Here is a 22,762-nt window from a genome sequence, read left to right on the forward strand (position 1 = left end):
AATATGCTATATGGTAATTTATGGACCTAATAGGTATCTAAAGCCATTTGCACATGGAGAATGTAGGCACCCTATATATAGAAATGAGCAAACCATTGATATTTTAGGGAGCAGGCCTGCAGGCGGGGCCCATTACTTACATCAAAGGAGCCTACACAACACAAAAAACTGTTGCTATATGTAGGTTTTATTTTATTTCTTTTTTATCTTATATTTTGGAAATGTACACCCATTTTTTCCCTTTAATTTTTTTGAGGGGCCCCAAGAGAGTGGGGCTCTAAGCTACAGACTGTTTAGCTTATACGTAAATCCGGCTCTCATTGCATCTTCTGGGGGACCGGATTTCACAGGTTACGTACCTATTGAATAAAAAGGTAGCTTTGTTTTGTCTAGCCTGCGTCTACCGCCCCTCTCAATTCACTGAATGACACACACAGAGACCGAGTTCTAGTATTACCAGTTTATTATTATAACAAAAAAGGGGCTGTTAAAATTCGAAGCAAGGAAAGCCTGCCTCTCCACTGCTGCGCCCCTCTGCGCAGTGCCCAGGTTGGCCAACCATCCCTCCGGAACGACGCGGCGCTTCTTCCTTTTATGACGTCAGCATCTCCCGGCAACGGGAGAGAATGGTTGCCTTGGCGACGTAAACAATATAGGAGAACAATGGCAAAGGCAGAACGTCGAGACACCAAATCGTGTCTCTGGTGCAGAAGTGCAGCTGCGTTTGAACGCAGGTGGCCGAAGGGGCTTTCCAGACGCCGAGATTCTTGCTTGCAGTTAAATGAAGCGTTTAAATGGGGCACATCTGAACTTTGTTTTCCTTCCTTGTATTTTTCACTTACGGTGTTGTTGTTTTCCAGTCGCAACTGAGAATTCAGGGTGAGCTATGCGCTTTGTTAAACCTTATATGCATTGGTGAGAGATAGGTCTCTGAGTTGTCTGAAAGCAGGGAAGTCGACAGGCTAAATGGATGTTTTTTAGGGGAGAATTACTGTGACTTTCGCGGAAGCATACCATATCCTCAAAAGAAACTAAAGTCTTGTGGACTTTACTCAGCGGTAGCATTACACAGGCACACACATCCGCAAATATTTAAAGTTGAAGATCCAGCTGCCTGTGGAATAAGTTTCCCTTCCAAAATATTTACATCTATGGTCATTCATCTGCCTCTTAAATTCCCGTCAGGGGGTTTAAAAATATTTCCAGTGTTTTCTCAGCCCAGTTGCTGTTTTTGCTCTTGACAGCTGATTTATATATTTGTACTTTTAAGGACAATCTGCTCATTCAAAGCACCAATATTTTAATGTTTATGTTTTGTGTGTGTAACCTTTCTGAGGGAGGGAGAAATTATAGACCTCGGGGGTTCAGGTTGCTCTTGACATTTGTCAGTTTGGCCTTTAGAAGGCAATGCAATCTGTTTCATTTCTTAAGATTTTTACATTGTAACCTGGGCTCAGCTTTTGGGAAAGAGCAGGCCATACTGAATAAGCATCTTTAATCTCTCTGCTCTGCAACTGGTTACGGTAAATATAATTAGTTTCCTTTTTTAAAAAGGAAGTTAGCAGGCTGTGACTGTATACGGACTTAACTTGCAAGAAAAGCTGCACCCTATGCACATTTACTTAGCAGTATGCCCTAAGTGACATTTGTGGAGAAGGGCTGTAGCTCAATGGTAGATTAAATCCTTTACCTGTAGAAAATCCCCAATTCTATCTTCTGCATTTCCAGGTAGGGCTGCGAATATCCCTCGCCTGAAAACCTAGAGAGCTGCTGCCAGTCACTGTCAACCATACTGAACTAGCTGGATCAATTTTCTCACTCAGCATAAGGCAGCTTCTATGATCGCATGCCTAATGAACATGACTACCCATGGCCCCTACCTAACCATTGAAACCAAATCTCTGTTGCAGTGCATCAGGTCCTTTTAAGCTTGTCATTAACATGTCTAAAATGATTATTCAGGCTTTTTGTGATTAATGTTTTTGGGTGCTTCCAGACAGTCACTATTTTGGGGTGGGATTCAATCACATATCTGCAAATTCAGGCTGCACAATTGTAGTTGTTTGGGAGGTCTTGGGCGACAAACCCTCTTACCCAAAAGATCAGACATGTTGAAATAAGAGAAGCAATGAGGAAATGCACAGAAATATGAGGGATAATACATGCTTCCATGCAATGCCATCTAACTTCCCCACAAACTCATCCAAATGAATGCTCCTTAAATAGCCAATGCCATTTAATCTCCCTGCAAACTAATTAGGGTGAATGCTCAATAAGCAGATTGTCTGGAAGTGCCCTTGTGTAAGTTATGTACCTTTAAAGCACATTAAAAAACATTTTCTCTCTCAAGAAACTGGGCACTAAAGTTTGTAAAGGGTTCTTGTTGTTGTTCATTTCATTTCTAGACCGCTTTATATTTTTAAAGGCTGCTTGGAATTGCAATTCTCTGAGAGGTAAGCTGCAGTGGCCAGAATTCTTTGATGTGGGAAAATGAGCTTTGAATAAGCTTTAAATGTATAGTGTGCACACAGCCTCAGTAGTAGTTTTTACTTGTCCCTCTGAATATTTATATATCAATTTTATTTTATTTTCCTACAGAGACTGAGCAACATAGGTGCAGTTGGCTCTTCCCCACTCGCCTGGCGCATCAATTCTGTTTTTCTGCTTATGTTCTAGGAAGTGAACGCAGCATACGGTTTGGGGGAAGCCAACGTCCAGTGTAAGCCTTACCCTGTATTTTATTAAGGCAGAACGTCGCCAACATGTCTGTAGTCTCTTTTGCTCATTCAGATACATCTCTGAATGCAGAGAGCTCTGAAGCAACTTACAGTAAGTTTTCTCTTTCTTTCTCACCACCTTAGTTAACTGGCTTGGCCCGTTTGGTTTGAAAACTCATGTCGTAATCTGAGGAGCTTCTGAAGAATACAGAAATCTCCAGGACGTAGACATTTGTGGGATATATATTTTTATATGTCTGTACATTTTGCCTCATATCTAAGGTTCTATCGAGGCTTACTTAAAAAAAAAGAGACGGAATAGAAAGTAAGCTGGAAATCTGGGGCACTAAATAAAGCCCACGGGGACTTGGTTGGCCATTCCTGATCTGAACAGTCCTCATGGTGCAGGTCCTATCACTTGAGCATTAGTTCCAAAATGTGAAGCATTGCCCTCGCTTCCTGAAACCTCAAGTCTTTTTTCCATGACTAAGAGTGGGATTGATTTTTATTGTTCCAGGAGAAAGACTGACATCTCGGCAAGTTGGGGATGTGTTTACAATTCCCTCAGTTCAGTCAGGTGAATCAAAACTAGGTAAGACAATCTTGCAGATTTTTATTATTTCTGTTTTATAATTGCATATATGTTCCAGTTTTCCTATTAAGTTATTCAAGCTGGCGTAGCTCCCCTTCTGCCTTTTATCCCAGGGAACTCTGGGAACTGTAGCTCTGGGAGGTGGACATAAGGGTCTACTAAGAACTCTTAGCACCCTTAACAAACTACAGCTCCCAGAGTTCTTTGCAGGAAGCCATGGCCATTTAAAGCAACACCACAGTGCTTTAAATGCATGGTGTGAGTGTGACCTTTGATTACACAACCTGAATCCCATCTGCAAAATGGAGACAAGTCCGGAAGCAGCCTGGAGAGAAAGAGAGAGTGAAGGTGGAGATACCCTAATGCAGGTGTGTCCAACCTCAAGTAGGCTGCGATCTATTATTCAGCATTAAAAACTGGCAGCAATCTACCACACTCTCCCATTGTCATTGGGGGCAAGGGGTAAGCTGTTGGTGGCCAGAAAAAAACCCTTTCTTTCATTAGCACGGATTCACGATTGATTCCATCACCGCCTTCTATGTATTGCCCAAATGGAGGCGACAGCTGATTAAGCCACAGGTCGCTCTATATTGAGGAGGAAGAAAAGGTGCTCTCATTTTATCCAGCCTCATCTCGAATTCAGAACATCACCACCCCGCACCCCAATTTCCGTTGCTCTCTAGGGGGAACGCTGCACCCTCTCCCTGTCACACAGTGCAGTCCTGCAGGGCCGCCCAGCCGAAGGCGGCCTCCTTAGTAGAGTGACATGAGAGAGGCGCATGCTCCAGAGCTCATGGGACCGCAAACGAAGGCACAAGTCTGGCCTGGGAGTGCTGAGTGCTGACTGACTCCAGCTACAAAAACAGAGGCAGTTGAACATTGATATTATTGTTGTATCTTTGGTCTTAGATCTTGTGATTTATGTGGAAATTGTTTCCATTTGGTTGTGTACTTTTTGATATGTTTTATTTATTGTTTAGGACTTATGTTTGTAATTATGTAAATCTTGTCATGTTGTAAGCCGCCTTGGGCATGGTCCAACTATGGAAAGTTGGCATACAAATAAAATGATGATGAAGAAGAAGAAGTCTCTCCCTCCTGCCGCAGCTTTGCAAGCCCCATTCAGCCCGCCGGCTCATGGGATCACAGAAGCAGAGGCACAGCTTATTCCCTCCCACAGCCGAGCCCCGGCTGTGAGGGAGGAGCAAAGGCTGCCTCCCCATTCAAGGATCGATCTGTTGATCCCGATTGACGCCTTGAACATGTCTGCCCTAATGCATCTCCATCAGCATGCCTGATGTGGTCCTGAATTGCACTGGACTTGAGGACGGTCAGGATCAATCTCATTCTGGCCTGCAAAGAAAGCTTAGGCACCAACTTTGCAGCAAATATAAAGCAAAACAAGAACACTACTCAGTTGCCTTAAAAGGGATGATGGGAATTGTAGTTCCGAAACAGCTGGAGGGCCAAGTTTGGCCATGCCTGCAAAGAGCCATTAATAATTTTGGGGTTTTTTGTTGTTTTTTTAAAAAAGATTAATCTTCCTGAAATGGGGAGAAACAATACTTGTGAAGGGGGGAAATACTTTGTTTTTATATGCTACATGCATATAAAATACAAATATTAGAATGTTGTATGTGAGAGAAGGGGAAGTCTCTTCTCAGGTGGTTCTTACCACCTGATATTCTTATATTTTTTAAAGTTGCCATTTTAAAATAAAACCTGCTGCTTTGTTAATTGGGGGTGTATGCAGTTCTACTCCATCAAATGTTGCTGTGTTTAAATTGATTTAATCCAAGCAATCGATCAGCTAAACATTGCAGCATTGCAATTAAATACAGAATCTTTCAGGTGTTGGGGTGCCATCCATCTGTGGTGGCTGTTCCACACATGCAGATCACCAATTAGCACCATGCAAACTTTCCCCCCCTGAAGGGCAGCTGTTCCCCCCGCCCCCGCTTATAACTTCCTGTTTCTTGCAGCTTCTAGTCGCGCCACAGACTTTCAGTTAGACAAGAACCCGTTTAAAATCCCTTCGGATATTGATATCTTCTTGCTGCGAGACAGGCAGAAGGAAAAGGCAAAAGCGGTATGTACCAATCACAGGAGGTTCCTGGAGGAAATCTTTCTTGACCACAAGCAGTGTAGCATTATTGTTATTGTTTATTACATTTCTGTCTCGCCCAGAGGCAGCAAGGAGCAAAGCAATGCATTTTTAAAAAATTAAAATAAATTAACACAATTATAGACCATAGGGTCAGGAAGCAAGTTGCGGGAACAATGCGTTCACATGCTGCGATTTTGCATATATCCAGGGAAATCTCTAAAATGAGGCTCTGAGCTCCTTGGAAAGTGAGCTGGACACAAATGTTATAAATAAAAAGTGCTCATAAAAATACAGAAAAGAGCAATCCAACTGATGAAATACTCTTCTTTTTTTAGGGCAGATAAAATAAAGTACCTCTCTGTGCAGTACGAAATTAGATTCTAGAATATGCTGCCCTAAAATGTAGCGATAGCCATTCATTTATAGTACTTTTAAAAAGGGCATTAGCTGAATTCATTGAGGATAAATCTCTCATCAATTAGCCGTGAGAGCCAAGTAGAACCTCCATGTTCAAAAGCAGTATACCTCAGAATACCCAACATGTTGGGGAGAAACTATGGGAGAGGGCTGTTTCCGAATCTGGAAGTCAACAGCGCTGAGGTAGCCTGAAGTGCTGGTCTTGGGACTAGAAGCTCAGTGCTGAGTTCTGAGATCATCTTTGGGCTTGCTGGATGACTTTAGGAGATGGACTGTGGCTCTGTGTCTTGGATGCAAAAGATCTCAAGGTTCGATCCCCAGAATCTCCAGGTAGGACTAGAAAAGCCCCTGGTAAGCAGCTGCCATTCAGTGCTGACATTATTCTGGCTTATTATAAGACAGCTTCCCACGTCCCTATGACTTTGCAAGTAGAGCTATAGGCATGTGAGAATCCATATGAGCCATCACCTCTGGGACATCTTTCCTCCTTTACATTGTCACAATCGGCTCAGGCTTGAGCCCACAACCAATTTATGCTGTCTGGACATTCCTTTCCCCTCCGTAAATAGTTTTTAATTTAATTTTAGAAGTATAAAATTATAACAATATCAAATACATACTCAGATTTAGAGATTTCTATGAATCTCCAGACTTCCCACCATCCCCTGCAAGGGTTTTATTGTCACCATTTTATTATTTCATCATATTATTTCATCATCCATATTTTAGGTCTATCCACATTATCCAAAGTCTTTGGTACATTACGAGTGGTGCTAAAATCCTGCTAATGTTTTCATTTGTTTACAGTGGTCTCTTAGATAAATTATAAATCTTTCCTGTTCTTTCTTGAAGCTTTTGTCTTCTTGGTTCCTGAACTTTCCGGTCAGTTTTGCCATTTCGTCATATTCCAACAGCTTAATTTGCCTTTCTTCTCTGGTAGGGACTCTTATCTTCTTTCCATCTCTGGGCTAACAGCATCCGTTAGGTGGTCGTTGCATACATAAAGAGTCTTTTCTGCTCCTTTGGAATCTCGGTACTTACAGTTCCTAATAAAATTTGCTGTCTGGACATTCCTTATCAAAATAGGCATTGGCTGTTAGAGGATGGGCAGTCAGATCTGATTTCAGCAGAGGGTCCATTCATACCTGTCCCCCTAGTTGGTCACCATTGGCCACCACCACCCATTCAATATATATATATTCGAAGCAATCTTGGAGGTTTCTGAAAACTGGATGGAGCTATAAGCCTACCCCCTTTTTACCCTTAGGAGCGAGAGCGAAGGAAGACTTTGAAGGTTCACGAGAAGATGACCTGCTCCACCCTGCAAGGTGCCAAACAATCTGGGTTCAAGAAAGAAATCCAAATGGAAGAGGAAGCGGAAGACAAAGAGTTGGCTGCAGAAGCAGAGCGCCTGAAAGCTCTCCGAGAAAGCATCTCTTGGAAGATAGCAGTCACTAAAGGTAGGGATCTTTACAGAAAGTGTCCAGATCAGGACACAACCAAGAGACTGACAGCAGTTTGAGTTACAGAACACACACTGCTTCAGGCTCCAGGCTCAGTTGCTGACACATCTCCAGTAATAAAAGACCTCAGGCAAAAACAACCCATGATGTGCAATTGTGTGCATGTTTCTCCAGTATGTTTCATTTTTCAAACCGAAAGCAGCCATAGGATGTTGCAGTCTTTTGTAAAGGAGTGCCCCAGGGTTTGGGCGTGCGTACACACATGTGCTTGACCCTTTCCCTTCCAGCTTTTTTTCCATTCAGAATTGTGGGCACCTGCTTCCACAGAGAGAAAAGCAACAGTGGGTTAGGGGGCAGACGCTCTGTGGGGGAAATATCCATGAAGCTCAGGGGTGAGGAACTTTTGTTTTAATTCCGAGGGCCACATTCCTTTCTGGGCAACCTTTGGGGGGCCACATGAGGGTGGGCAGGGCTAGATGTCAAAGCAGGCAGAATGCTGAATGTGTGTTTAATCCAGGCATCCCCAACCTGTGGCCCTCCAGATGTTTTGGCCTACAGCTCCCATGATCCCTAGCTAACAGGACCAGTGGTCAGGGATGATGGGAATTGTAGTCCAAAACATCTGGAGGGCCCAAGGTTGGGGGTGCCTGGTTTAATGTTTACGCAGCAAGCTGATTTAAACGGGTACTTACCCACAACCCTCTCTGTCCTCCATCCAGAAAGAAGCAGGTTCAGAGTTCAAGGGCATATTCCCACCTTGGCAAAAATACTCATGGAGGTTGTGAAGCTGCTCCAGTGAGGGGTGTAGCCTTGGGAAATTCTCAAAGGTCAAATCTAGAGGCCAGGGCCTGAGTTCCTCCACCTCTGATGTAGCTGGTTGTAGACTCTTAGTTGGAAGTACATCTCAACTTCTTGGGGAATTGATACTGATTCTTGAAACTCTCTGAACACAGCTTTTTTTTAACATGGTCTGCCTTTGCTTCGCAGCTGCTTGTTCTGTCTCTACTTTGCACAATTGTCTCTCTCCCTCCTGCCTTTTTTTCTTTTTCTAGACCAGGTCGTCGAAAGAGAGACCATGCACGACTACATCAATCAGAAACGGCAAATGTTCTTGCTGCAGGTATATGGCTTCAGCTTGGGTGGAATTTGATTCTGAGCCAGTGGAGGGCAGCAGTCGAAGCAATGGGCTTGGCTCGGGACAGCTGGCTTCAGGTCCCTGCTCAGTCATGGCGCTCAGTGAGTGGACCTGGACAGGCCAACTTTAGAATGTTGTGAAGGTATAATGGAGGGAGACTGCATACATCATTGTAGGAGGAAGAGCAGGTTACAGTTGGGATCATACATGTTCTTGCTAGCTTTTTTCCTACAGGGAGACTTTCATGAGAGAATAGAGTTAGATATAGTGGCTACTGCTGGCATCTTATAGTGGTACGATCCCGAAAGGACTGTAAGGTAAAGGTAAAGGTACCCCTGCCTGTACAGGCCAGTCTTGACAGACTCTAGGGTTGTGCGCCCATCTCACTTAAGAGGCCGAGGGCCAGCGCTGTCCGGAGACACTTCCGGGTCACGTGGCCAGCGTGACATCGCTACTCTGGCGAGCCAGAGCTGCACACGGAAACGCCGTTTACCTTTCCGCCAGTAAGCGGTCCCTATTTATCTACTTGCACCCGGGGGTGCTTTCGAACTACTAGGTTGGCAGGCGCTGGGACCGAACAACGGGAGCGCACCCCGCCGCGGGGAATCGAACTGCCGACCTTTCGATCGGCAAGCCCTAGGCGCTGAGGCTTTTACCCACAGCACCACCCGCGTCCCGAAAGGACTGTACCGTGTGCTTATTTAATTAGCTAGGGTTGTCATACACCCGGAATTTCCCAGACATATCTGGAATACTGCAGTTGGAATTAGTGTCAAGATGGAAATCGCTAAAAAAAATGTCTGGGGAAATCCGGACATATGGCAACCACTGTCGGAGGAATAGGGGTGCGAGGGGATACGCCTGCTCTGGATGCCATCCCGGGGAGGTGTGACATTTGATTTATTTTGCATGTATATGCCGCCTTTATCTTCCAAGAATCTCAAGGCGGTGTATATGGTTCTCCTCCTTCCCATTTCATCCTCACAACAACCCTGTGAGGTAGGTTAGGCTAAGAGATGGTGACTGACCCAAAGTCACCCAGTGAGCTTCATGCCTAAGTGTTGTTTCGAACCCTATCCTATGTCATTATCTGCTGTTCCCTATGACCTCTCCTTTGCAGGCCCAGACAGAATTGATCCAGCTCTAGGAAGCAATTATTTTATCTTGAAGAAAATGTATTTGATTGGGACTCAGTAGACTTGGGGTATAGACTATGGACTCCCTACATGACTTTGGGGAAGATAATGCAATCTTTTTGCATTGCATTTCTTTTCATATGCGACTTTAAAGGGTTGCTGAGCTGAGTCAAGAATCGTAGCAAACACAATTCAGCAAGTCTCCAGTGTGGGCCAGTAATTTTTCTCTTCTTTTTGGCCTAAATTGCAGTATGCTGTAACGGTAAAGAAAGATGAGATCCAGAAGCTGGAAAACTTGGCCATTGAAGAAGAAGCAAAGCTGGAAAGAGCTGAGGAAGACCTTGAGAAGGATGCCGCCATGTTTGATGAGTTCCTGAAGGAGAATGATAGGAATTCTGCACAAGCCTTGAAAATGTAATGCTGGAATTTGGACTCCATTAGATTGTGTGTGTGTGTGTGTGTGTGTGTGTGTTTTCCAATATACCCCCAGTGTTTCCCTCCCCAGAATAATATGGGAGAATGGTGGGAATCAAATTGGGATTTAGAAACTGAGGAAGACGTATGGAATAGACTGTGGATCAAAGCCCCGTATAAATCTATTCCGGCATTGACAAGAGAAAGAGCCCTCAAAATTGCACATGGCTGGTATTTAACACCTAGATGTCTAGCTTGTATAAAACCCAGCAGCTCTCCTTTGTGTTGGAGAAGGTGTCCCACTATTGGGACATACAGAAATATGTGGTGGGAGTGTTCAAAAATAGAAAAATTCTGGGAAAATGTCTTTGCAGAGATATCTTTGATTACATGGCAGACAGTTCCTATGTCTCCAGGACTGGCATTGCTTAATTTGTACAGCCAGGACTCACCAAGAACTAGAAATAAATATCTTATAACCCATTTACTGACCACGGGAAGAATGACCATAGCCAGAACATGGAAAACATTGCAATGTTGACCATGGATAAGTGGTATGATGCGGTCTGGCAGACAGCTTTGTTGGAAAATCTAACATGGAAACTGCAGGTAGAAAGAGGCTAAAAGAAAAACTCCTACACAGTAGGGGACAATTTTATTGAACACACAGCAAGTGAGGAACATGGGGGGGGGGGGTAGTGTTTGGGGTGGGTAACATAGTTTGGAATACTTGACGTATACAATTTAACCTTTCAAATCGTTGCAGATATAATGTTTTCCGTCCTTTCAATGAGATTAGAGCACATGGTGTGTTTTTTTACGGTTTTTTAAGATCATGAGAATGTTTGAAATATATGCTGTGGCAAATAAACTATTTTTAAATGAAAACAAAGAAACCAAAAACCAGGGACTAAACTACACATCAAGACTGAAGATGCCTGGAAAGGTGCATGTGGGTGGGATTTTAAAAGGCCCCCAATGACTGCACACTCAATGGCAGCACAAGCTTATTATGGACTCCGTCCTGCTCATGCCTGCACGTTTTTTCACAGTGTCCACATGACAGCATTCTCATGCAAATGCCACCCCATTCCCACCCTACCCCACAATTTAATCCAGATTTATCAGATTTCCTGTGGAAACTAAATCTGAATTAAATGGAGACTATGGGGTGAGATTCTGAAGATGCAACTGCAAACTTACATACATGAGGAGTGCTGAGTCCAGATAAGGCTGCCATGCAGAAGAGCCCTGTATGGACAAGGCTGAGCTGGGAGGTCACAGAGGCAAGGAAGCTGGAAGAAGCTTCTCCCTCTGTCTCTCTGTCTCTCTCTCTGAGCAGCTGCATCTGGCTTTTAAGGGAGAAGGACCTTTAGTCCCACTGCTTGCGTCATCCCCTGCTGCTGTTCTTCAGGTAACTGTTGTTTTGATGCCTTTTTCTTAGCGCCGAAAAGGAAACCAAAGCCAAGCTGGAAAAGATCCTTGAGATCCGAGAACTGACCGCGCAAATGATGAACATCCAAAGGTCAGAATTGTTTGGAAAATATTTGGAATTATTGTCAGTTATAGTAATTTTTTGTAATACTCCAGAGGCTATTTCTCCAATCCTGCAAAGAGTTCTGCACTGGTTGCTGATTTGCTACCAGGCCGAGGTGTTACTATCACTATACATACTTGGGGACCATCTTACCTGTGCGATCGCCTTGCCCTCTCAACCACTACAGTCTGTGGAACTGGTACCACGTAATACCCATTCCACATCTGTGAGAAATCAACTTTGACATGACACGAGGCAGACAATAATTTGATTAATCTGAAAAACTTTATTTAGGGAGAGTTTTGTTCCCCCGCCTTTATACGCGGGAGGTCCAACTCTGGCTGTTCCACAGCTTTCCCTGTTGGGAAACAGCAGCAGTGTGATGTAACAGTCTTCTTTTGAGGTAGAAAGTTTAGTAGTTGCTGAAATGAAGCAGACCCCTCTGTGGCTTTGCCTCTGCCAAGAGACAAAATACATGGGTTGAAATGGTCCAACCCTGGAAGCTTTTCCTCTGGGCAGTGGTGGAGCAAGCTGATTGGGTGCTTGGGGCGGGGTGCATGCCCTGTGCCCAGGGGCAGGGCCAGCCGTCCATGGGGTTGGGTCCAGCCGCCCACAGGGCAGGGCGAGCTGGGGCAGGACATTCCACGGGGCCTCTGAGGAGACTGCCTGCCTCCTCCCACTAGCTGCCCTACTGCTGAGGGGGAGGCAGAGGGAGGACTGTTTGGGGCAGCATGGAGCCTGTGGGTGCCCAAGCCACTGCGTCACTCCCAGGAGAGACGAGTGGCTCAGGTGCGCTGCAGGCCCTGCGGTGAGTGCCGCCCACCATTTTGTCACCCCCCTCAGTGGTGACACCCGGGGCGGCCCACCCCCCCTTCCTCCGCCCCTGCCTCTGGGCAGAGAAGACTGCAAATGACTCTGTTCACGGTGACTGGAACCTGATGGAACTTCTCCTCCTCTAGCGAGATCGCCAGGTTTGAAGACACTATGCAGGAGTACGTGGTATTCAAGGACTTCCTCTTCCAGCTGTCCCCCAAAGAGTGGCGGGAGGAATATGAAAGAAAGCGAATGAAGGACAAAGAAAAAACGGTGAAACTTGTACCTGACAAAGATTTCGCACCTTCCAAAAGTAAGAGCTCCCAGCAAAGGACTGTCCATTGTTTGGGCACATGTGCACCTCCCATTTTATGGTTGTTTATGACAGATTAGCATAAAGGAATTGGGGAATAAGGAAAATAATCAAGCCAAGGCTAGATACTTCTCTGCTTTTCTTTGAGGGGGTTCTTATTTTATGCTGGCAGTTTTAAATTGGTAACACTTCCTTTTCTAATTAAATACTAAATGCTGCATTTTAGCTGTCTGAAAGCCTTTTGTTAGAGACCAATATTGTCAGGAGAAGCACCGCTGTCTTCAGTGGTGCTTTCCCCCATCTTTTTCTGCAGAGAATTTAATAAATGATACATGGTTGATTAAGGATGTAGAAGCAGCTCTCCTGATCCCATGCTATCCACAAGACCACCCTTTGCTAGTCTGCTATCCTTATATGGTCAGATGATCCGAATAAATTTGGTATTATTTAGTACTCTTCTTGTGGGCATGGCTGTAGGAGCCCTTTTGCTGAGCTCCTGTACTTCAACATTTACCACCACTGCACATAGCAGAACAAGGAGGATTTAACAGCAGACGGAAACCAGTAAAGGAGAGTCGATTTGCTATCCAGGGGCAGGCAGTTTCACAGTCTGGGTGCCACAACTGGTGAGGCACTGGCAGGGCTGGTGTGTACATTGAACAACAGGGACATAGGTGGCACTGTGGTCTAAACCACTGAGCCTCTTGGGCTTGCCGATTGGAAGGTCGGCGGTTCGAATCCGCATGATAGGGTGAGCTCCCATTGCTCTGTCCCAGCTCCTGCCAACCAAGCAGTTCAGAAGCAAGCCAGTGCAAGTAGATAAATAGGTACTGCTGCGGCAGGAAGGTAAACAGCATTTCCGTGCGCTCTGGTTTCCGTCACGGTGTTCAGTTGCGCCAGAAGCGGTTTAGTCATGCTGACCACATGACCCAGAAAGCTGTCTGTGGACAAATACCGGCTCCCTTGGCCTGAAGTGAGATGAGTGCTGCAACTCCATAGTCACCTTTGACTGGACTTAACCATCAAGGGGTCCTTTTTACCTTTACCTACATAAAAGCTCTCTCATGACACACCATTAGGCTCACCTACCTGTCAGAAAGTCCTGTGAACTGTAGGGGTAAAATATGTATACACCTCTACTCAGAAGGAATCCCCATTGAGTTCAATTGCATGAAATGTATTTGTCTGTATAACTTAAGGCGCATTTTCCCTTCTCCTGCTCAGGCCGGGATTGGCAGCAAAGGAGGAAAAGCCGATCACTGCCAAAGCATTCCAGTTTTGACCTGTCTGGAACAGATTTGAGCTCCTCCAGGACTCAAAGCCAAGTTTTTGCTAGAAGGGACTCTATTAGGCTCAGCCAGGTGTCTTCAAGGCAGAACCTCAGATCCCAGCTTGGCAAAAGATCGTAAGTGCAAAAGGGGAAAGAATTATAAAGGCAACATCATTGGCCCACATACAATCATGCCTGTGATTTTAAAAAGAAATTAAAAAATAAAGCTCAGTCTGGAGGCCCTGCCCAGAGGTGCCAGGTTGGCAACTCTTGGTGAAGTGATGAGGCTGGTAAAAAGTGGCACGCAGGACAAAAGAGAACTTCTGTAGTGACAAAATAGCTAAGGGATCTAACCAATTTACTCTACAATCCTACACTCACTTACCTGTAAGTCTAATTGAACTTAATGAGACTTACTTTTGAGTAAGCTAGTATAGGCTTGCAGTTAATTGTGACACAGTAGAACCTCGACTTACATTACCCTCGGGTAACGTAAACTTTGGGTTGCGAAAGTGGCAAACCCGGAAGTATTTTTATGGGTTTCACCTCTCGCGCATGTGCAGAAGCGCTCTACCGCCATGCATGCACAGAAGTGAGATGCAGCTGGACCTCTGGAACGGATCCTGCCCGCAACCGTAGGTACCCCTGTATTTTGTTTTCATTGTGTACTTTATTTTCCGCTGTTATCGCTTGCCACAAGCTCTTGAAAGGGACAGGGCTAGAAACTGATTTCTATTGTATTTTTAAATCTCAAGTTATCCATTGTTATGGTCACGTTGTGCAAGCATCTAACTTAGAAATAACCTTTGCAGGAGCATTGCAGGAGACAGGGAAACTCCAGAGATTCCATCTGATGACGATGACGACGACGAGGTTAGTAACCTTTAAACCAACATATTGAACGTATTCTTTTTGATTTACAAAATGGGGGTTTGTTGCTTGTGGTTTGTTTGGCTTACTCAAAAGTAAGTCTCATTAAGCTCAGTTAGACTTACTCACAGGTAAGTAAGTGAGCGTAGGATTGTAGTGTAAATCAGTGTTCCCCAACCTTGGGCCTCCAGCTGTTTTTGGACTACAACTCCCATCATCCCTTGCTAGCAAGACCAGTGGTCAAGGATGATGGGAATTGTAGTCCAAAAACAGCTGGAGGCCCAAGGTTGGGGAACACTGGTGTAAATTAATTAGAGCCCTGAACTATTTTGTCCTTGAGCTAAATAAAGCCTAGCGAGACTAAATAAGGCATAATACTACAGTCTGTATTACTTGGTAAAGAGTTAAGCACAGTAAAGAATAAGGTTACCAAGCAAGACCCTTGGACAACAATGGACACGGCCTCTGACAGCCCAGGTGCAGCATCGCAGGTCTGAGTTTCAGGGTCTGAGCTTGCGGGGGGCCAGACTATATTTGGGGGGGGGGGATGAACCAATTCCTATGCCCCACAAATAACCCAGAAATGCATTTTAACTGGCCTTAACATTCCTTGACTATCCTGATGACCGTGGCACAAAAGCAGCAGTGTGAGAAATGGACTCGGCCTATTTTAAAAGGATATTCAGCCAGCTGGTCAGCTTCTCATTTTGGTCAGCTTCTTATTTTGATCCTCCCTTTTAGCCCACCACTCGTTTCTGCTAATTACCGTATTTTTCGCTCTGTAAGACGCATCAGACCATAAGGCGCACCTAGTTTTTGGAGGGGGAAACCAGAAAAAAATATTCTGAATCTCAGAAGCCAGAACAACAAGAGGGATCGCTGCGCAGTGAAAGCAGCGATCCATCTTGCTGTTCTGGCTTCTGGGATAGCTATGCAGCCTGCATTCACTCCATAAGACGCACACACATTTCCCCTTACTTTTTAGGAGAGAAAAAGTGAGTCTTATAGAGCAAAAAATACGGTAAATGCTGACTACAAAGAAGCCATACTAACTCCTGCAAGGGTAGATTACAATAGGATAATAGCAATGCAAGACTAGGGCCCAGGCCTAGGCATCAGACCGAAGCAGGCATCAGTGTAATTCAGGGGTCAGCAAACTTTTTCAGCAGGGGGTCCCTCAGACCTTGTGGGGGGCCAGACTGTATTTTTTTTTGGGGGGGGGGAATGGACGAATTCCTATGCCCCATAAATAACCCAGAGATGCATTTTAAATAAAAGCACACATTCTACTCATGTAAAAACACGCTGATTCCCAGACCGTCCACGGGCCGGATTTAGAAGGTGAGTGGGCCAGATCCGGCCCCTGGGCCTTTGTTTGCCTACCCCTGATGTAACTCCTCAATATATCAAAGGTGTATTGGGATACACGTTTTATTTGCAGCAAAGGAGAACATGCATGCTGTAGTTAACCGTATAGTATCAAGGTATCAATACACTCAATCTCTCCTGCCGTGCATATTCTCCTGTGTGCGTAACAGAAAGGACTCCTTGATGCTAACACTTTCCTTTGCAGGAGCCGGTGTTGTACTTCACAGATCCACACCAACTGCTGAATCTGTTCACTGAGTTGGAAGAACAAAACTTGTCCCTAATTCAGAATTCTCAGGAAACAGAGGAAACCCTGGATGAACTTCGGCATACCTTGGCTAATACGCGGAATAAAATGTAAGTGATGAAAGGACACTGCCCACAGTGAATTTGCACAATACATAGATGTTTTTGCATCGTGAGTGGTTTCCAATTTATATCATCAAAATCTATTCTGAGAAGCATAGACAGGAAAAAGAGACATTTCATAGGACATATGACCAGTTTCCCCATTAAACTTTGGAGAGGGGGTGTTTCTCTATGATAGAATCCACGCAACATTCATTCATCCAGTGCCGGATTTATGTATAAGCTAAACAAGCTAGGGCCCCACTCTCTTGGGGGCCCCCAAAAAAATTAAAGAAAAAAACAACGTACATTTCCAAAATATAAGATTAAAAAAACCCAAATAAAATAAAACCTACATACACCAACAGTGTTTTGTGTTGTGTAGGCTCCTATGATGCAAGTAATGGGCCCCGCCTGCTAGCCTGCTCCCTAAAATATCACTGGTGTGCTCATTTCTATATATAGGGTGCCTACATTCTGCATGGACTGGTTGCATGGCAACATGGGCAAATGGCTTTAGATACCTATTAGGTCCATAAATTACCATATAGTGTATATTCAACAACAAGAAACAGCAACAATTTGTTGTTGACAAAGGACAGCTGGACATATGAAGGGCCCCATTACTTTCAGTAGCTTAGGGCCTCATCAAACCTAAATCTGGATCTGCATTCATCTCATGAAGACCTTGTATTAGGATTCCCATGCTTGAATAATAGAGACGTCATTTCCCCATGCCAAAAGAATCCAGATTATCTAATACCTGTTTGCTAGGAAGCTGAATGTAAGTGAAGTTTCATAGTTAACCTGCCTACAGTTGTTGCACATGATTAGCACATGGTGTGAAAATAAAACATATCAAAACTCCTTTTTTTTATAAAAAAAATGTTTTCTTCTGGACCAGGGACCGTGAAATAGAGCAACTGAAGCAGCTTACAGTCACTCTTCAAGCCAACATTGTCAAAGAGGAGGAGACTGCAGCAGACCTCGAACTCAAATCCCGAGTCTTTTCCTTTGGAGAATACAAAGCTGACGTTCAGGTATGTATCTGAATGAAATCGATGACTAAACAACCTTGGCCAGGAGAAGAACAGATAACATGTGCCTGGAGATTGTCGCTGACAGGAGCTTGACACGGCAGCTAAAAAAGCCAATGCAATTCTGGGCTGCATCAATAGGAGTATAGCATCTAGATCAAGGGAAGTAATAGTGCCACTGTATTCTGCTCTGGTCAGACCTCACCTGGAGTACTGTGTCCAGTTCTGGGCACCACAGTTCAAGAAGGACACTGACAAACTGGAACGTGTCCAGAGGAGGGCAACCAAAATGGTCAAAGGCCTGGAAACGATGCCTTATGAGGAACGGCTAAGGGAGCTGGGCATGTTTAGCCTGGAGAAGAGGAGGTTAAGGGGTGATATGATAGCCATGTTCAAATATATAAAAGGATGTCATATAGAGGAGGGAGAAAGGTTGTTTTCTGCTGCTCCAGAGAAGCGGACACAGAGCAATGGATCCAAACTACAAGAAAGAAGATTCCACCTAAACATTAGGAAGAACTTCCTGACAGTAAGAGCTGTTCGACAGTGGAATTTGCTGCCAGGGAGTGTGGTGGAGTCTCCTTCTTTGGAGGTCTTTAAGCAGAGGCTTGACAACCATATGTCAGGAGTGCTCTGATGGTGTTTCCTGCTTGGCAGGGGGTTGGACTCGATGGCCCTTGTGGTCTATTCCAACTCTATGATTCTATGATTCTACCTTTTTCTCTGGTGTGGGGGGAATAATACCGGAAGTGTCACTCCGGAGGAATTGCTGCGGAAGGAATGTGGTTGTTCCAGTCCCAGGTTCGTGGAGGTTAATACTGACTCCTGCCCGCAGGACAAAATGTTGGTGAGCTTGCATCGAAAGGTGCTGGAAGTCTACCGGCGCTGCATTGGGGAAAACGAGGCCAACCTGGGAACCCTGCAGATGCTAACTGTGATTGAGCACCAGCTGGACGACTTACTGGAGTGCCTGGAGAGGATCCCTCCGGCCAAGATAGAACAAGCTGAGAAGGCCAAGGAGAAGGAGCGAAGGATGAGGTCTGACAGGGGCCGCCCACTTCTTCGGGGAAGGGGCAGAGGGCACATTTGGAGGTTGGGGGAGGAAAGTGCTGTGGGCACCAGTCACAAAATGGCTGCCAAGGCATAATACAAAACAGCTGGGGAAACAAACCCAGCCAGATGGGCGGGGTATAAGTAATAAATTATTATTACTGTTATTTAAAGAAGAGAGACAGCACCATCACTTCCAAGGGGAAAAGGGCACCTCATCACCATGCTCACTCGAGAGAGAGAAGCTCTTTGTTCTTCAGAACAGGAGCGTAGCTGATGGTGGTGGTGGTATTATTATTATTAATAATTATTATTATTGACCCAGCCACTCTGAGCGGCTCCCAACATATATAAAAACATAAGAAAACATGAAATATTAAAATGCTACCCTGTACAGAGTTGCCTTCAGTTGTCTTCTAAAGGTTTTTTAGTTATTCATCTCCTTGACATCTGATGGGAGGGTATTCCACAGGGCGGGCGCCACTACTGAGAAGGCCCTCTGCCTGGTTCCCTGTAGCTCCACTTCTCACAATAAATATGGGCATGTTTAAGGAGGTGGGTTCAATGTAGGAGAAACTGAGCCAGTGCAAATAAGATCTGAGCAGGAATAGCACACCTTCAGTCTTCTGCATTGTGGATTTACGAGGGCGTATTTCCTGGGTACCATTCACGGATGCTATTGCAGGTACTAGTGAGCACCCTGGCACCTGCAGGCACCATACTGCCTTATTGTCTCCAGTCCAAGTGAGAACATATAGAAAACTTGACCTGTGATGGAACCTGTGCTGTCTCTGCAAAGGAGGCAAGGCCTGCCAGATACTGTTAGTTGCTTGTCAGTCCTACTGTTTAAACAGTAAAACTAAATCAGTTGATTAATTGCACCAATTTATTAAAAAAATGCAACCTGAAAAATAAAATTAAGGCACAGAGAAAAAGTTCACCCCATTTTTGAAGGCTGAACCACAGCTGCACAGCTCAGAAACTTGTGGCAGATTCTGACTTAAAACTTTGAACTACCTCTGTTCAATTTACTTGGACAAGAGAATGTGCTAATGCCCAGTTTTAAACTGGGATTCAAAGCACAGGTGCATAGAACATTGTTCGCTTTCTCTTTCTGGTAGCAGCTGTCTTCCTCTGATAGACAGGGGCTTTTGTCACAGAACCCCATAAAGAGGCAATGGGCTGTGGCTCAATGGGAGAGCATCTGCTTTGCATGCAGGTCAGTTTTGATGCCCAGTGCCTCCAGTTAGGGCTAGCAGAGAAGCCGTGTCTGAAATTCTAGGAGAGCTGCTGCCAGTCAGTGTAGACAGTACCAAGCCAGATAGGCCAATGGTCTGACTTAGTAGAAGACAGCTTCTTATATTCTTAAGGGGCTGCCAGCAAAAAAAAGGGGGAAAAATTGGTCCTGTTTTTGTGTGTACATGGAAGCACATGGCATGGAAACGCCCGAGTCCCAGTCCTTGTGCTAATTCAACTTAATAGAAATCTAATCAGATAAAGTTGGCTTACATGACGTGTACTTCTAGCCCTTAATCTGTTTCATTTATTTTGCCAGGATGAGAGAAGAAAAGATAAGGCAGCAGAGGCTATTACAGGAAGAGAGGCTGCAGCGTGCACTGGCAAGAGCACAAGCTGATGTTAAGAGAAAGGTAAATCCAGCAATTCCAGACAACTGGTCCTTGTGCACTTCCTTGATTTCAGAATTGCAGCCGGCGCACAAACCTTTCTGCTCAGTCTCCTTCTGTAAGCCCAGTTCCACTAAGCGGTGGCTATAAAAAAGACAGGGCTTTTACTGAAACGCTGCCTACACCTGCCCATTGCTTGGAAGAACAAGGGATGTTTGCCCAAAGAAACTTGATGGGCAGCTTCACTTGCTACAAGTGCACTTAAACTTACTAAGAGGTCGAGCACTCAGCAATTCAACAAGTTTTCTTTAGGCTTGCTGAGAAAAGCGTGGCTTGTTGCACAGGGTAGTGGAACAGCCTGAGAAGGCCCTTGGGCATCTCCGCTATGGGCTATCCCACTTCCTTTCAAGGAGCGTGTAAAATACAGAGATTGCAGTTGCCCATGCCTGGGATGGACTCAAGCAGCAGTGGTGATGGTGAGAGTAGGTGGAGTAGTAGGACAGTAGGTGGAGCCTGAGCCAAATGAGATTCCTGCATTGCAAGGGGTTGGACTAGATGACCCTTGGGTCCCTGCCAACTCTACAATTATATGGCTATGCTCTGCCTCCATATTCAGAGCTCCTGTATTTGCGAAGATGAACAATAGAAATCTGCCTGACTGGGTGTTACATATTTTACTTTGTAATGCAGAACAAGCTGTGCTGACCAGGCAAAGCTATTTTTAGCAATTTGGGAACCAATAAGAAAGGAAGGGGTGAACTTCATAGAAATGTTCTGGGAACAGCTGATCTTACTGTTTTTATAAGGCGACCAAATGTTTGTCCTCCTTCCAGTTGTTTTTAAGCACCTGGTAGCAGACAGGTTATCTTCTCTTAGCACCTCAGCCATTTACTGGGGCCTATGCTGCAAAAATGTGTGTGGGAACCTGCTGTGAACTTATAGCTTCTCTCTGGTGCCTGCTCCTTTATCAGTTATTAATCCTTTAGAGACCTATCATCTTTCACCATTACTGCTAAGCTTACACAGCTTTTGGGGCTCTTTATTGAAAACTCCAGAAGTCAAAGTATACAATGCCCACTGAATCACCCTATGATGTGCTAGTTGAAAACCCTGTGTGGTTTTAAGAACAGTAGGATCTTTGAGGTTGAAAAAAGCAGGAGCTTATCACATCCACTTAAGAGCAGTCTCACCTTTCACTTTCCACCTGCTGTTGTGGTTTGTAAGGCGCTTTCATGAGAAGCTGCCTCTTGAGCCAGAGTAATAGGAATGCAAAGCTGGACATGCTGATTTGGCAACCCTTCCCTCCCCCAATAAACCATGGCTGTAAGGTGGTGTAGTGCCAAACCAGCTTGGGCATATGGCTGAATGGTGCCATTATGGCAGCAACAAACTCAAAGAACCCACTGTGGTGCTCCGAGTTCCTATCTGCTCCTATCTGCCCTTAGCTTGTTATTGTGTGGTGTTTTCCATTACAAAAGATGTGGTTGTAGCACAAGGACAATTTTGTCAACTTTCTCTTGCAAGAGTTGCTACCTCAAAGATAACTTCTGATAGCACTATGCTAGTGCCAGACCTCCTCCTCCCTTTCACATGCCTCCTAAATCAGGTGCACTCAAGAATAGCAGCAGCATCTTAAATTGCAGCCAAGTGCTAACAGGATAATGAACCATCTACAGAGGGTTATTGGGTGGTTAGGAGGCAGTTGCACCACACACTCCGGGAGAGGGGAACATAGAATTAAGACAATGCAGCATCCTGCAGATGTTGCTGGACTCCAACACACAACATCCCTGCCTGTTCATCATACTAGCTAAAGCTGGTAGGAGTTGGAGTCCACCAACATTTGCAGGGCCACAGGTTAGCCACCCCAAGAATAAAGGTGCAGCCGTGCATCCTTTCTAGAACTGCCACATGCGTTAGCCCTTTTGTTTCTGCTCTTTCAGAGAACCATAGGAAGAAACTACACTGGTGGTGGTTCATCTTTTTCTTCTGCAAAAAAAGCAAATACCGCAGTTGGCTCTGCTTTTGCAGATGTACTTTTTAAATGTTTTTGTTTTTTTAAGTACACTTAGAGCTTATAGTTTCGGTAGTTTTAAATATCGCCATTTGCACACCACACATGAAAATTGCTAAGGGTTCTTCTGATGCCTGTCTTTAATGTGTCTTTTAGTCTGGCAGAAGGTTGATATTCCGGTCTGAGCCTCCTGCCTACAAAGAGAAGGAAGATGAGGATCAAGGACTCATAGACAAGGAAAAGGAAGAACTACTCTACTACTTTACTTAACAGCCCTAAAACTGTAAGAAATGCTGGAGAAATGTTTTGGTAGTTAGTACACTTTATCAATAATTTGTTCACTACTTTCATCCCATTTCCTCATTCTGGTTACATGTACCAGTAATCCAGGACAGACTACAAGTCAGCTTGTACACTGCTTTTAGTTGGACAATTCAGTTTTGCCTTTTTGTAAATAAAACTGCTTTTTTAAAATCTAACAGGCCACCATGGTTAGCAAGAGCAAGCAGTCTGATGCTTTGATTTCAGTCTTGAGT

General features: G+C 44.7%; 1 protein-coding gene across 2 annotated transcripts; it reads left to right on the forward strand.

Moving 5' to 3' along the window:
- Positions 1-648: 648 nt before the first annotated feature.
- CFAP100 (cilia and flagella associated protein 100) lies at positions 649-22,705 on the forward strand. Of its 2 annotated transcripts, XM_028719232.2 has the most exons (16): positions 649-879; positions 2,677-2,829; positions 3,235-3,309; positions 5,292-5,398; positions 7,101-7,293; positions 8,349-8,416; positions 9,818-9,981; positions 11,426-11,506; positions 12,478-12,644; positions 13,869-14,049; positions 14,727-14,787; positions 16,358-16,509; positions 17,405-17,540; positions 18,373-18,575; positions 20,143-20,236; positions 22,383-22,705. In XM_028719232.2, exons 2-16 carry the CDS (start codon positions 2,763-2,765, stop codon positions 22,494-22,496), a joined length of 1,863 nt encoding a protein of 620 aa, XP_028575065.2. In that variant the 5' UTR covers positions 649-879; positions 2,677-2,762; the 3' UTR covers positions 22,497-22,705. The 2 variants fall into 2 exon arrangements, with proteins under 2 accessions (XP_028575065.2, XP_028575067.2); XM_028719234.2 differs by lacking the exons at positions 649-879; positions 2,677-2,829; positions 5,292-5,398.
- Positions 22,706-22,762: the final 57 nt, after the last annotated feature.

This window comes from Podarcis muralis, chromosome 2 (assembly GCF_964188315.1).
Source record: "Podarcis muralis chromosome 2, rPodMur119.hap1.1, whole genome shotgun sequence".
NCBI classification, from domain to species: Eukaryota; Metazoa; Chordata; class Lepidosauria; order Squamata; family Lacertidae; genus Podarcis; species Podarcis muralis.